This window comes from Rhinatrema bivittatum, chromosome 8, assembly GCF_901001135.1.
Source record: "Rhinatrema bivittatum chromosome 8, aRhiBiv1.1, whole genome shotgun sequence".
Taxonomy (NCBI): Eukaryota; Metazoa; Chordata; class Amphibia; order Gymnophiona; family Rhinatrematidae; genus Rhinatrema; species Rhinatrema bivittatum.
Genome location: NC_042622.1, coordinates 163,553,181 through 163,567,402, shown reverse-complemented (window position 1 = coordinate 163,567,402; position 14,222 = coordinate 163,553,181). Strand labels below are relative to the sequence as shown.

General features: G+C 48.5%; 1 protein-coding gene across 1 annotated transcript in view; it reads left to right on the top strand.

Annotated features, from left to right (window-relative positions):
- POLDIP2 (DNA polymerase delta interacting protein 2) overlaps window positions 1-13,767 on the top strand; it is a 35,027-nt gene extending 21,260 nt beyond the window's left edge. Inside the window, exons 5-11 of the mRNA XM_029611369.1 lie at window positions 10,522-10,597; window positions 10,794-10,901; window positions 11,256-11,392; window positions 11,533-11,559; window positions 11,651-11,776; window positions 12,754-12,833; window positions 13,398-13,767. Coding sequence (XP_029467229.1) covers window positions 10,522-10,597; window positions 10,794-10,901; window positions 11,256-11,392; window positions 11,533-11,559; window positions 11,651-11,776; window positions 12,754-12,833; window positions 13,398-13,512 — 669 coding nt within the window. The 3' untranslated portion in view covers window positions 13,513-13,767. The remainder of the gene's footprint in view (window positions 1-10,521; window positions 10,598-10,793; window positions 10,902-11,255; window positions 11,393-11,532; window positions 11,560-11,650; window positions 11,777-12,753; window positions 12,834-13,397) is intronic.
- The last annotated feature ends 455 nt before the right edge of the window (window positions 13,768-14,222 follow it).

Here is a 14,222-nt window from a genome sequence, read left to right as displayed (position 1 = left end):
CTTCGTCCACATGCAACCAGGGCCTCCCATAATGTGGCCACAGGCTCCACCAGAAGACCTCAACATGCCGGGACCCTCTATGCCCAGGGAAGTGATCCCACCGCCCAGAAGCCCCACTTCCGGGGACACGGACAACTCAGATGAGGAGTCAGAACCCCTGGAGGAAGGGGAACTCCCTCTGGGGACAGAACACCATCGAACCATGAGACGCTTCTTCACCAAGGACGAGCTTCCAGACCTGGTCACACACAGCTTAAAAGAGCTTGCCATCCCGGGCACAGATGCCTCGGGGGAACCTAAGACGAGCCCACTGTTAGAGGGACTCCGTCAGACCTCCTGCCATTTCCCACTATTACAAGCCGTCCAGCAACTAATTGACCTGGAATGGGATGCCCCTAGAAACTACATTCAAAGGGGGCCGGGCTCTGGCAACCATTTACCCTCTGGACCCAGCCGCCAAAAATCTCCTGGCATGTCCGAAAGTGGATGCCATGGTCTGCGCGGTCTCGAAGCGCACTACTATCCCAGTGGAGGGAGGAGCAGCACTCAAGGATGCTCAAGATAGACGTCTGGAATCTATCCTCAAACAGTTCTTTGACGTCTCTGCTATGTCTTTACAGATCGTGGCCTGCTGTGCCGTGGTGACACGTGCCTGCTTAGCACAGACCAGGATCAACACTCCTGGGGAGGCCCTGGAACCAGCTGTATCATTCCTCGCGGATGCTGCTTCAGATCTGGTACACACACAGCATCTAGAGGAGTCTCGTCTGCCCTGGCAGCCAGAAGACAAATCTGGCTCCGAAACTGGTCAGCCAACACATCCTCCAAAACGAGACTCACAAGGATGCCTTTCAAGGGAATGCCCCTGTTCAGAAGCGAACTAGAAAAGCAAGCCAACAAATGGGCCGAGTCCCCACTACCGCAGCTACTGGAGGACAGGAATAAGAGAAACCAGCGATCCTTCCCCCAGACCTCCAGGGGCAGAGGATCACAGCGCTTCAACCCATATAGAAGCTCATACCAAGCGGCCCGCCCCGCAAGCCAGAACCAGTCCTTTCGGAACAAGCACAATAAAAGGGGAGCCAGCTCGGCCCCAGCCACACCCCACAATGAAAATCAGCCGACCCATCCAAAGGAAGAAGCCATAGGGGGCAGACTTGCCCTATTCTACCAAAGATGGGTCGAGATAACTACGGCCAAGTGGGTCCTATCCATCATTCGAGAGGGATATTACCTGGATTTCCACCACCTCCCTCCGGACAAGTTTGTGGAATCTCCCTGCCACGATCCTTCCAAGAGAATGGCAATGGAAGCTACACTGACCAGATTACTAGCCTTAGAGGCTATAACACCGATGCCTCCAAAACAAATAAATACTGGCCATTATTCCATCTATTTTATTATTCCCAAGAAAGAAGGAACGTTCAGACCTATCCTGGACCTCATGGCGGTCAACTGTCACCTGAAGATTCCTCGCTTCCCCATGGAAACCCTACGCTCGGTAATAAGGGCGATACAACCGGGAGAGTTTCTTACCTCCCTGGATCTGTCGGAAGCCTACCTACACATTCCGATCAATCAAGAGCATCAGCGTTTTCTACGCTTCTCGATCCTGGACTGTCACTACCAGTTCCAGTCACTACTTTCGGGTTAGCCACTGCCCCCCAGACGTTCACCAAGATCATAGTGGTGGTGGCAGCAACACTGAGGAAGGAAGGAAAGAATCCGCGTGCACCCTTATCTAGACGATTGGCTGATCAGAGTGAAATCCCCAGAGGAAAGCCACCAGGCAACCAACAGAGTCAAAACTCTACTGGAGAGCCTCGGGTTGGTGGTCAACACAAACAAGAGCTGCCTGCAGCCCTACCAATCTCTAGAATACTTGGGAGTCCGGTTCGACACCAAACAAGACAAGGAGATCAAAACTGATGACCCAGTTACAAACCCTGTAGAGCGAACTTCGCCCCACAGCATGGGATTACCTACAAGTTCTCAGCCTCATGGCATCCACACTGGAAGTAGTCCCATGGGCACGAACTCACATGAGACCCCTACAACACTCACTACTATCACGATGGAATCCACTGTCCCAGAACTACACCGTACAGCTTCAGCTCCTGGACAGAGTTCGGGCCCAACTACAATGGTGGCTTTAAGAAGCCCATCTGAGCCAGGGAACGAGACTATCCTCACCAACCTAGATCCTACTCACCTCTGATGCCAACCTACGAGGATGGGGAGCACACTGCCAGGAGCTAACCGCCCAAGGGCAATGGACTAAACGAGAGTCGGGATGGAACATCAATCGCCTAGAAGCCCGGGCAGTCAGACTAGCCTGCCTAAAGTTCGGTCACAGACTCAGAGACAAAACAGTCAGAGTAATGTCTGACAACGCCACAACAGTGGCCTACATCAACTGTCAGGGAGGAACCAGAAACCAACAGGTGGCTCTGGAAATAGACCTCCTAATGTCATGGGCGGAAGTTAATCTTCAAGAGATCTCGGCCGTCCACGTTGCCGGGAAAGACAACATCGCGGTGGACTACCTCAGCAGAGAAAGTCTAGATCCAGGAGAATGGAAGTTGTCGACCAAAGCATTCCAATTGATAGTAAACCGTTGGGGAACACCAACCATGGACTTTCTGGCAAACTGGTCCAACGCCCAAGTACCCAGTTTCGTCAGCTGCAGGCAGGGAACCCCAGTCCCAGGGAATCGATACCCTGGTACAAGCCTGGCCATAGGAGACTGTTATATGCTTTCCTGCCATGGCCCCTATTGGGCGCGATCATCCACAAGATAGAACACCACAGGGACCAGTACTTCTAGTGGCCCCGGACTGGCCAAGAAGACCATGGTACGCAGACATGCGAAGACTGCTGACAGGGAACCCCCTGCCGCTACCTCCACACAGAGACCTGCTCCAACAGGGACCGATCCTCCAAGAGGATCCAGCTCGATTCTCTCTTACGGTCTGTCCATTGAGAGGACTTGCCTAAGGAGGAGCGGATACTCGGGGGCAGTAATTGACACCCTACTCCGAGCACGCAAGTTCTCCACATCCCTAACATACATAAGGATATGGAGAGTATTCGAAGCTTGGTGTGAGGACCACGACATCATACCACGCTCAGTCAAAATTCCTGCGATTTTGGAATTCCTACAGAACGGACTACAGAAGGGATTGTCCCTCAACTCCATCAAGGTACAGGTGGCTGCATTGTCATGCTACGGAACCAAGAGCGAGGGCGGCTGCATAGCCTCTCACCCGGATGTCTCCTGCTTCCTGAAAGGAGTCAAGCAGATCCGACCACCCCTAAAGTGGCCGGTGCCTCTTTGGAACCTCATCCTAGTCCTAGATTTCCTAGCAGGAACCTCCTTCAGACCTCTCTGCGGCCTGTCTCTCCGACTATTAACATTGAAGACAGCATTCCTGCTGGCAGTCTGTTCAGCCCGTCGTATATCCGAGCTACAAGCACTGTCCTGCCGAGAGCCATTCCTCAGACTCACTCCGGGAACCATTCAGTTACGCACAGTTCCGTCGTTCCTCCCCAAAGTGGTGTCTCACTTCCATCTCAACCAAACCATCTCGCTACCATCGCCAGATGAGCATAAGAATTCGGAAGAGGCTCGAAGTCTACGCCATCTCAACATCGGCAGACTCCTAGTCCAATAACTGGAAAGGTCGGAATCCATACGAAAGACGGACCATCTATTCGTCCTTCACAGCGGGAAGAAGCAGGGGGAAGCGGCCTCGCAAGCAACCATAGCCCGCTGGATCAAAGAAGTCATCGAGGCGGCCTACGTAGAAGCAGGCAAGCCACCGCCTTTACAAATCAAGGCCCATTCTACTAGAGCCCAGGCAGTGTCCTGGGCGGAAACCAAGATGCTGTCACCCGCCGAGATCTGCAGGGCGGCGACATGGTCATCCATCCACACCTCCAGGTTTTACCGCCTGGATGTTCAGGCTCAGGAGGACACAGCATTTGCAAGGGCAGTACTAAGTGGGTCACAGGCAGCTTCCCACCCGGTTCGGGAGTAGCTTTTATACATCCTGTTGGTCCTTGAGTCCATCTGCTACACGCTAGGAAATGGAGAAATTACTTACCTGATAATTTTGTTTTCCTTAGTGTAGACAGATGGACTCAGCATCCCACCCACAGCTGCCGTTACTCATGGAATTCTTGGGGGACATCCCCAGGAGCGAGTGATTCAAGGGTAAGTCATGCTTTCCTTCATCTAGGAAACCCATCCTACCGGGTGTCAACATTTCTCGGTTGAGGACACTGGCGGTCTCCAGCTATAGCCAATTCAACCAGTTCAAATTAATTAAGTTAACAAAGTTATAAAGTTAAGCAAGTTATCCAAGTTATAAAATAATCAAGTTATTCAAATTATTCAGTCATACATATATCCACAATGCTTTTCAAGGAGAGTACTGAAGAGCTGCACTTCCTGCAGGGGTATATGTACTAGGACTGACGTCAGATTGAAATCTGATCAGTCTCCAACTGCTATCAGGAGTACACTATACTCATTGGTCCTGAGTCCATCTGTCTACACTAAGGAAAACGAAATTATCAGGTAAGTAATTTCTCCAATAGTGCTAGGATCATACTGAGAAACAAGAAAGGGCACTTTCCTAGCATGTAGATAGATGGACTCAGGACCAGTGAGTTATGCTCCCCTGGCAGCAGATGGAGACTGAGCAAGCTGACGTCACACTATATATAACCCTGCAGTGACCCCAGCCTGCCAGTATTCTCAGTCTCCAGCAGATGGTGGATGTGCATCTTCCTATGGGGATTGCTTCAGATTTTGGAAGGAGAATTTAACATAGAAAAAGAAAAGCCCCAGTCTCCAGTGGTGATACCAAATGGTCCCTCCCCCACTTGAGAATTCCTGAGGTGGTTTCCATGGTCTCTCAGATGTGTACTTTGTCCTGGAGTGGACTTAGCTGATTATACAGCTTAAAGGTAGTGGATGCAGGAGGTTGAGTGTGGCAGTGTCGGCACATACCCTCTCCCCCCGCAGACGGAGACTGTCTCTCTACTCAGCCGGTAAGAGCTGAATTTGGGTACGTTTTTTTAAAATTTATTTTAAAGATGTGTAAGACACAGTATAGAGGAGTTTACAGGACTTCCTCTGGTCTCTGTGCTCGGTGCGCCGTTCCAACGTTCGTTCCCACTCCCATGGAGGTTAGGGGAACTAGGCAGCCTAGCAGGTTGAGCGTCCCTGGTGGGCTAGGCCCACAGTTAGGCTTTTTGCCTGCATGCTGCATGATAGGCTGCAGCAGTGTTTTTGTGCACTTCTGTGCATGCCTTATTGCCCTCTATATGATGTCAGTGTGCACAGTGCATTGGCTCTGTGCACGTGTGGTGCACTCAGTTTTAGGAGCACCTTTTGCACGCCCAAATTTCTACGCTCTGGTAGTGTGCCCAGGCCTTGACATACAGTTTGTGTGTGTGAGTGTGTGTGTGTGTGTGTGTTTTGGGGCTCCTAGTTTTTGTGTGCATAAATTTTGTGTGCTTGAATATTTTTTCAGCCCTAGCCAGCTGGATGCACATTCTCCGTTGCCTGTGCACTGATGGAGCCAGTGAGCAAGAAACCTAAATACCTTTCTCTCTGTGTTGCCTGTCATATTCAGGCATCTCAGCCTGATGTGTCCTCTAACCTGTGTCAGCGCTGTTTAGAGGCTCAGGGAGAGTTGGCTTCCTCTGGTTTCACCAAGTCTGGATTCTCCCAGCCTGATGATGGTCTGGTTAAGGATCTGTCTGGAGGTATGCTGGATCTTGGAACTTCCTTGACTGGTTTCTCCGCAGGGGATGGCAGTTCAGTGGGCCCCTACTCCTGTTTCTTCCTGATTTGGCCTGGATCTTGCTGCTTTTTCTTGGGTGGAGTTTTTTTTCAAGATTTGCAATTCTTTCTTCAGGTGCAGTCCTCAGCTTTGCCCACTCTTGTCAGGTCGGACTCTCAGGCGGTGGCCCCTCCCTCATCCAGCCCTATGTTTAGGCACCGAAGCATGCCTCTGTTTGCTGAAGGTAATCTCGGATGGCACTGATGATGAGGCAGATCCTGATTCCTTTGAAGATGGGGAAATTCCTTTGGGGCTGGAACTGTATTGGACCATGTTACGGTTCTTTCATAGAGATGAACTGCCAAGCTTGATTTCCCAGACTTTGAAGATGCTGGGTGTTGCTGTTACAGATTCCATGTCTGAACCGAAGAAGAATCCTATTTTGGTTTCCTTGCATAAAGCCTCTTGTTTTTTTTTCCCTGTTATGGATGCCATTCAGGAGTTGATTGAGCTTGAATGGGGAGCCTCAAAGGAAAGATTCAAAGGGGGTCGGATATTGGAAGGCCTGTACCCCCTGGATCCCAGCAGTGAGGGAGCGTTTACATTTTCCCAAAGTGGATGCTCTGGTCTTTGCTGTTTCTAAGCGGACAACTATCCCTGTGGAGGGAGGAGTGGCCCTGAAGGATGTGCATGATAGGCGGATTGAGGCTATCCTTAAGCAAGCCTTTGAAGCAGTGGCGATGACTTTACTGATAGCTTCTTGTTGTGCCTTAGTGGCATGATCTTGACTGCTTCTCTTTCAGGAAGCTGATGATTCTAGAGTGAATTCCAGAGCGGTTATGGAACCCACTACCATCATTTTAGCTGATGTGGGTTGCGATTTGGTCCATACCACGGTCAGAGGAGTGGCTTCGGTGGTAGCGGCCAGGCGTCAACTATTGTTCTGACATTGGTCAGCAGTCACCAACTCCAAGGCTAATCTTACAGAAATGCCCTTTAAAGGCTTGCTCTTGTTTGGAAGCGAGTTGGAGAAATTGGCTAGTAATGGGGGAGAATCTCCGGTCCCTCGGTTGCCGGAGAATAAGAAGCAGTTGCAACACCTCTCTGGTATGAGTGGTCATGTCCGAGGTTCCAAGCATTTTCATTCCTACAGAGGGTCGACCTTTCAGAGGACTTGGCCTTTTGGTAGGTCTCAGTCTTTTCTTCCCAGACAGCCCAAGAGATGAGTGGGCTCGAGAGGGGTGGGGAGGGATCCTCCCAAGCTTCCCAATGAAGGTTTGCCAACCCACCTTCGGGAACAAGAGATAGGGGAACACCTCCCTCTCTCTTATCAGTGGGTTGAGATCACATCAAATCAGTGGGTCCTGGAGATGATACGAGAAGAATATGCGCTGGAATTTCGCAGTATTCCTGGGGATGTGTTCATGTTGTCTCTTTGCCACTCCCAAAGGAAGAAGTAGGTAGTACCACCCTGGATCTGTCTGAGGCCTACCTTCATATTCCCATCTGTTTGGAGCACCTGCGTTTTGCGGTGCTGGGGCGCCATTATCGGTTTCGGGCGCTGCCTTTTGGTCTAGCCACCGCTCCCAGAACGTTTTCCAAGGTCATGGTGGTATTAGCAGTGGCGTTGAGAAGAGATGGCATCATGGTACGCCCATATTTGGTTGACTGGCTGATTCGAGCCAAGTCTCGGGAAGAGAGCCGCCTAGTGACCCGCAAGGTGATCTCCTTGTTGCAGGAGCTTGGTTGGGTGGTGAACCTGGCCATCGCAGTCATTGGAATATCTGGGTATTCGGTTCAACAAGAGGCAGGACAAGGTTTTCCTGCCAGCAGTTCGAATTCAGAAATTGATGTCATGAGTGTGTCAGTTGGTGAGCACTATATGTCCATCAGTGTGGTCCTATCTACAGGTGCTTGGTTTGATGGCAGCAACCCTGGAAGTGGTGCTGTGGGCAAGGGCAAATATGCGTCCTCTTCACTGTTCACTGCTGTCTCGTTGGAACCTACAGTCTCAGGACTATTCGATTCGGCTTCACTTGTTGATGGAAATCTGCTCTCACCTCCAGTGGTGGTTGCAGGAGGCTTATCTGAGAGAGGGTATTTCTTTGATCTCCCCGACCTGGTTGATACTTACGACAGATGCGAGTCTCCAGGGTTGGGGAGCTTACTGTCAGGAGCTGACGACCCAAGGGCATTGGACTGCCGAAGAGTCCCTCTGGAACATCAATTACCTGGAAGCCTGGCGGTCTGGCTGGCATGCTTGAAGTAAAGCCACAGACTGCAGGGTCAAGCAGTCCAAGTGATGTCGGACAATGCAACGATGGTAGCCTACATCAATCGATAGGGAGGTACCAAAAGCCAGCAAGTGTCGTAGGAAATAGACCAACTTATGGAATGGGTGGAAGGATATCTACAGATGATCTTGGCCTTTCACATTGCAAGAAAACGTAAGAGCAGACTTTCTCAGCAAGTATAGTCTGGACACAGGAGAATGGGTTTTATTGGATGAGGCGTTTCAGCTGATAGTGGATCGCTGGGGTCTTCCATTCTTAAACCTGCCAGTGACTTCTCACAATGCGAAGGTTCCTCGATTCTTCAGTAGCAGGAGAGATCTGTGGTCCCTGGGCATAGGTGCTCTCATACAAGTCTTTCCGAAAGACACGTTGCTTTATGCCTTTCCTACATGGCTCTTGTTGGGCAGGATGGTTCACAGGATCGAAGGCTACAGGGGGATGGTACTCTTGGTGGCACCGTATTGGCCCAGACGACCGTGGTATGCAGATCTGAGAAGACTACTGGTGGAGAACCTCCTTCGCCTTCCACCGAACAAGAATTTGTTGCAGCAGGGACCTGTCCTTCACGAAGATCCGACTCTATTTTGTCTTACGGTTTGACTCTTGAGAGGGCTCGCCTTTTGAAGTGGGAATATTCTGCGGTGATTGCTACCTTGCTCCGTGCTCAGAAGTTCTCCACTTCCTTGGCCTATGTGTGGGTTTGGAAAATGTTTGTTTGAGGCCTGGTGTGAGGATCGGGGTCTTCCTCTCATTGTCAAGATCCCACTCATTCTGGAATTTTTGCAAGATGGATTAAAAAAAAAAGATTGGCCCTTAATTCCTTGAAGGTACAAGTTGTGGCTTTTGCCTTTTTCCGGGGCCCAGTGAATGGTGATTCCATATAGTCTGATCCTGATGTGGCCCATTATTTGAAGGGAGTGAAGCATCTTCGGCCTCCCTTGGTTACCAACCCCTTTGTGGAGTCTTAATTTGTTGTTTGTCTTCTTGGCAGGCCCCATGTTCTGATTGCTGCTTAGCCTTTCCTTGCGGTTATTGACCTTGAAGACAATGTTCTTGGTGGCTCTCTGTTCTGCATGTCGAGTTTCCGAGCTATAGGCCTTGTCTTGTCGGGAGCCGTTTCTTCAGGTGTTACAGCTGCGTACTGTTCCATCCTTTTTGCCCAAAGTGGCGTTGGACTTTCATTTGAATCAGTCAATTTCATTGCCGTCCCTAGATAAGGTCAGGGATGCAGAGGAGTATCTCCTGCGTCCTTTAGATGTCAAGAAACTTGTGCATGATCTGGAGGTTCTGAACCTTTCTGAAAGATGGATTGCCTGTTTGTCCTTCATGGTGGAAGGAAGCAGGGTGAACTGCTTCGTGGGCTACTATAGCTCGTTGGATTATGGAGGTAGTCACGGCCGCATACATGGATGCTGGAAAGCCATTGCCTACTCAGGTTAAGGCTCATTCCATTAGGGCTCAAGCAGTGTCATGGGTGGAGCTTAGATTGTTTGTCTCCCATTAACATTTGCCGAGCTGCGATGTAGTCTTCGTTACATACGTTTTCCAGGTTTTATAGTCTAGATGTGCAGGCCTAGGAGGACACAGCCTTTGCACGTGCAGGTTTGACTGGACCATTGGCAGCCTCCCGCCCTACTCGGAAGTAGCTTTGGTACATCCCATTGGTCCTGAGTCCATCTGTCTACATGCTAGAAAATGGAGAAATTACTACTTACCTGATAATTTTGTTTTCCTTAGTATAGACAGATGGATTCAGCTTCCTGCCCTCGGCTGCCAAATGATTGTCAGTGATCCTCCTGTGGGGCTACTTGTTCCAGGAGATTGGTAAGTGTTCATCCAGTCCCTAGAGTGGGATATATATACATTCCTTGCTTGAATTCAGTGTTTCTTGTTTGAGTACAGTAATGGTTGACTGTTTTTAATCAAGTTTTTTGCTAGTCTGTCTACAGTTGCTTTTGAAGAGAATACTGGCAGGCTGGTGTCACTGCAGTAGTATATATACTATGACGTCAGCTTGCTCAGTCTCCATCTGCTGGCAGGGGAGCATAACCCACTGGTCCTGAGTCCATCTGTCGACACTAAGGAAAACAAAATTATCAGGTAAGTAGTCATTTCTCCATTATTGTCACCAAAGGCAGTGTCAGAGTAACATTGATTGCTGCAGTGGAATAGACTGGAGCTGAGAGACCTCTTTGCTTCCATACCCTGCAGGAAAGAGTAGTCTGACTTTCTTCCTTCTCATGGATTCTGGTTATAGTTCTTGGTATTACTGTCATGTTTCTACAGTATTTATCTGAAACATTGATAGAGTAAAGAATTAAGAATTGCTGATGAGGGGAGACTGTGACAGTGAAGGAGCCTTCTCAGGAATATTAAAGATTCTCTTGTTTCGTTTTTAAAGTGAGCAGTAATCTGTTCTCATTTCTTCTCAGTCTCAGAGGTCACAGACAGAAGCTGTAACGTTTCTTGCAAATCATGATGACAGCCGGGCACTTTATGCTATTCCAGGTGGGTAAAGACTTGTGTTTGCTGAGCACTATGAGGATGGCTGTGTGTAGGTGTAGCAACGTGTATTCCAGACTGAACTTTTTTTTGACTTTTTTGTGCTGGGTGTAATTTCAGTACATTTGATAAAGGATTTAGTCAGATTGATGCTGACTAATTAAATCAAAAGTGAGCATGTCATGTGTCGCCTCCTCTGCAGGGCTGGATTATGTGAGCCATGAGGACATCTTGCCGTACAACTCCAGTGACCAGGTACCCATTCAGCATGAGCTGTTCGAGAGGTTCTTGGGCTATGACCAGACAAAAGGTAACGTCCTCTCCTGCACCCCAATGAAGAACCATCCCCATATGGAAGCCATGAGACCTAGCTAATTAAAGGACTGTTGCAACAGGACATGGTTGCTTAGCAGTGGGATTCAGTGAAGTGCTGGGAAATAGGGTCATGGTGGATCTCAGCTGCATCATTCAGGTGATGACTCAGGGTTTGCAGACAGATCTCAGCCATATTCTTTAGGCATGGGAAAGTGTGATCACCACTCTGTTCATTATAGCAAAAACAGTTTCTCACTATGTAGTGGATTCAGACCTCCCTTTTGTAACTTTGTTACCTGGAATCTAGTAATTCTCTTAGCAGAAAAAATGTCCTATTCCATCTCCATAGTTCCACCATTTGCAGCAAGGGAGACACTGCGTGCATGGCAAGAAAAAAACCACCCATGGTTGGAGTTGTCAGACGTCCACAGAGAAACCACCGAAAATATCCGCATCACAGTCATCCCCTTCTACATGGGCATGAGGGTAAGTCCCCTGCCTTATGTGGTGGGAGAAAGAGACATCAGGGCATCCCTGCTTTTCTAGAGGAGGTGGCCCTTTATCTTGGCCTGTATCGATGATGTAATGAGCTGACATCTCAGCAAGAAACTTTGTTTGCTCTGCAGGAGGCGCAGAACTCGCACGTGTACTGGGTGAGTGTGTTTCCAAGTGTGATCTTTTTATTTATGGTTTTCCTTTTGAAAAGAAATAGTGCTTAAATGGCTCTGGCTTGCCTCTGCACAGTGGCGCTACTGCATCCGCCTGGAAAATTTGGGAAATGAAGTAGTTCAGCTCCGAGAACGACACTGGAGGATTTTTAGCTTGTCTGGAACACTGGAGACTGTCCGGGGCCGTGGGGTTGTGGGACGGGTGAGTATCCCTCATTGCTTCCCAGTACTGCACACCTCTAAGGGTCCCACATTTTCCTGCAGTGTTCTCCATAGCCATAGCTGATTCTACAGTCTTGTGTGAGGATCCTGGATTCCCTGCAGTATTTTTCCTAGTTGAAGATCTCTGAATTCATGTTTTGAGATTGACGAAAGGTGGAAGGGAGAATGGCACAAGTTGAGCAGCATGATTTATGCCTTTTATTGCAAAAAGCTCAAATGCTTATGATATTGTGTGCTCTGTCAAGTGCTTTTAAACATTAGAATCTGTGACAGCACAGTAGGCAGGTACAGATGGGTAGACTGAGGGGACCAAGTGGTCCTTATCAGCCAGTATCATCTGTTTCAGTAATATTTTGCCTTTAAATCAGGAATTCTATTTTGATAAAAAGAAAAGCAGCTCCTAATAAGTCCATTTACTGAAGTAGTCTGGCAACTCATTTTTCTTCCTTTTTTCCCCTCAACACACGGCAAATGCAGTAGGAAAAAGAAAATCCTGACTAGATGAAATCCTTTTTCATGCCAGCTCTTGTGCTGCTAGGTGGAGGGTCCCTAGTTCGATTCCCGGATCAAGTCGTCTGCGCCTGGGTTTGCTGGGAATGTTACGTAGGCATTGTTCATGTGCCCTGTGAAGGGGGCTGGGGGAGTATTGTTAAGTTGTGACACTTGGTTGGTTTTAGAGTGATACAGGTTCTGGGAGGAGGTCTGGGGCATGGCTCCTGACTATACGAATGTTCTCCAGTGACCAGACCAAGAACAGGGGGGGGGGGGGGGAGTCTATTAAAATAGGGGACATCCCTGGGCAGTTATGAACACAGGCTCAAGGCAGCAGAATCTCAGTACTGCTTCCATTTGAGCTGGAAGATTTTCTGCCGACACAGAGAAGAGAATCTCATTGGGAGCAGATATTGAGCCTATCTGAGCCCTGCCTACCTCACCCATCTCATCTTCTCTCTGCAGGAGCCCATCCTCTCCAAAGAACAGCCCGCATTCCAGTATAGCAGTCATGTATCCCTGCAGGCATCCAGCGGACACATGTGGTAAGAGCCATCCTCCCTCCCTCCCTCCCTGTTACAGCTTTTCCTTTAAGTGTCTTTAGATGTTGATCCCTCCCCTCCTGGAGGAAAGGATTAGGCCACTATTTTGAGGTCTCCCTGCTGATTGCTCCCCTATTAGGATACAAGCTGTACTTGTGCACATCCAGTGATTGGTCCTCTGTGGAAAGTTATAGCTTTTGCTGTGAGAATTGGAGATTGCTTAAACTTTGTATTCTTTCTTTCCTCCATGCTCTGATCGTGTATGCATGATGGAACATGTGCATTGCATATAAAAGGAATTCTATTTTTCGGCTCACTGTAACTTTGCCGTATTATGCTGTGACTGAATTCCTTTTGCGTCTTCTCAGGGGGTTATATTGTCTTTTGTTTAGTTGCTGTAATACTGATAATGGGAACCGAAAATGAGGCTGCAACTTAATGATAAATCACCTCCAGGGAAAATGGTTTATCTTTGGGTACTAAAGTTAATTTCCTCTGCCTGTGCAGAACACACAAGCTGGCAGGCACTACATTGAGCTCCTAAACACTCGCCCTTGTGTTCTGCAGGGGGACGTTCCGCTTCGAGAGACCCGATGGCTCCCACTTTGATGTCCGAATTCCACCTTTCTCCTTGGAAAGCAACAAAGATGAGAAGACGCCCCCTTCAGGCCTTCATTGGTAGAGGAGAGCAGCTTCCCGCTGGGATGAGCTGAGTTCTTACCCATCTTGCTGCAGTCATTCTGTTTCTCCAAATTCTTTTAGCTTCACACAACAATGTTTTTAAGACTGATGGGATATTTTGAACTCCAGTGCTGGAAAGCTGTATTATATTAATCATCCCTAAGCCCTTCTCCAGCTCATGAAGGGAATGTTTCAGGTTCTGTACAACCTTCCACATTGGCAATTTCTTTTAATAAAGAAAATACACTCATGTTTCCTGGTGAATAACCAGCTTTATTCTCTTTCAGCCATTTAAGGTGCAGGGCACAAATTGGCAGCTGTTCTGGTTTGGTTTCGACATCCAAGGGAAAACGAGCAGAAAAGTCCAAAGTCCACACGTTGGTTAAATGAATGTATTACTCATTTATTTGGTACGGCGACTCCACAGATTAAATTAAACGCAGTTCTTATATTTCAACAAATCAGAACTGCGTTTAATCTGTGGAGTCGCCGTAACAAATAAATGAGTAATATATTCATTTAACCAACGTGTGGACTTTGGACTTTTCTGCTCGTTTTCCCTTGGATGTCGTTTACATGCAGAATTACTCTTCTTGTGGTTTGTGGATTATTCCCTGGTTTGGTTTCACCATTGGTTTAAATGCCTTTATAGTAATGGGAGCACAAGGAAAGAAGCATTACAAAGTAAATGGAAAAACAATTAAAGTCAGA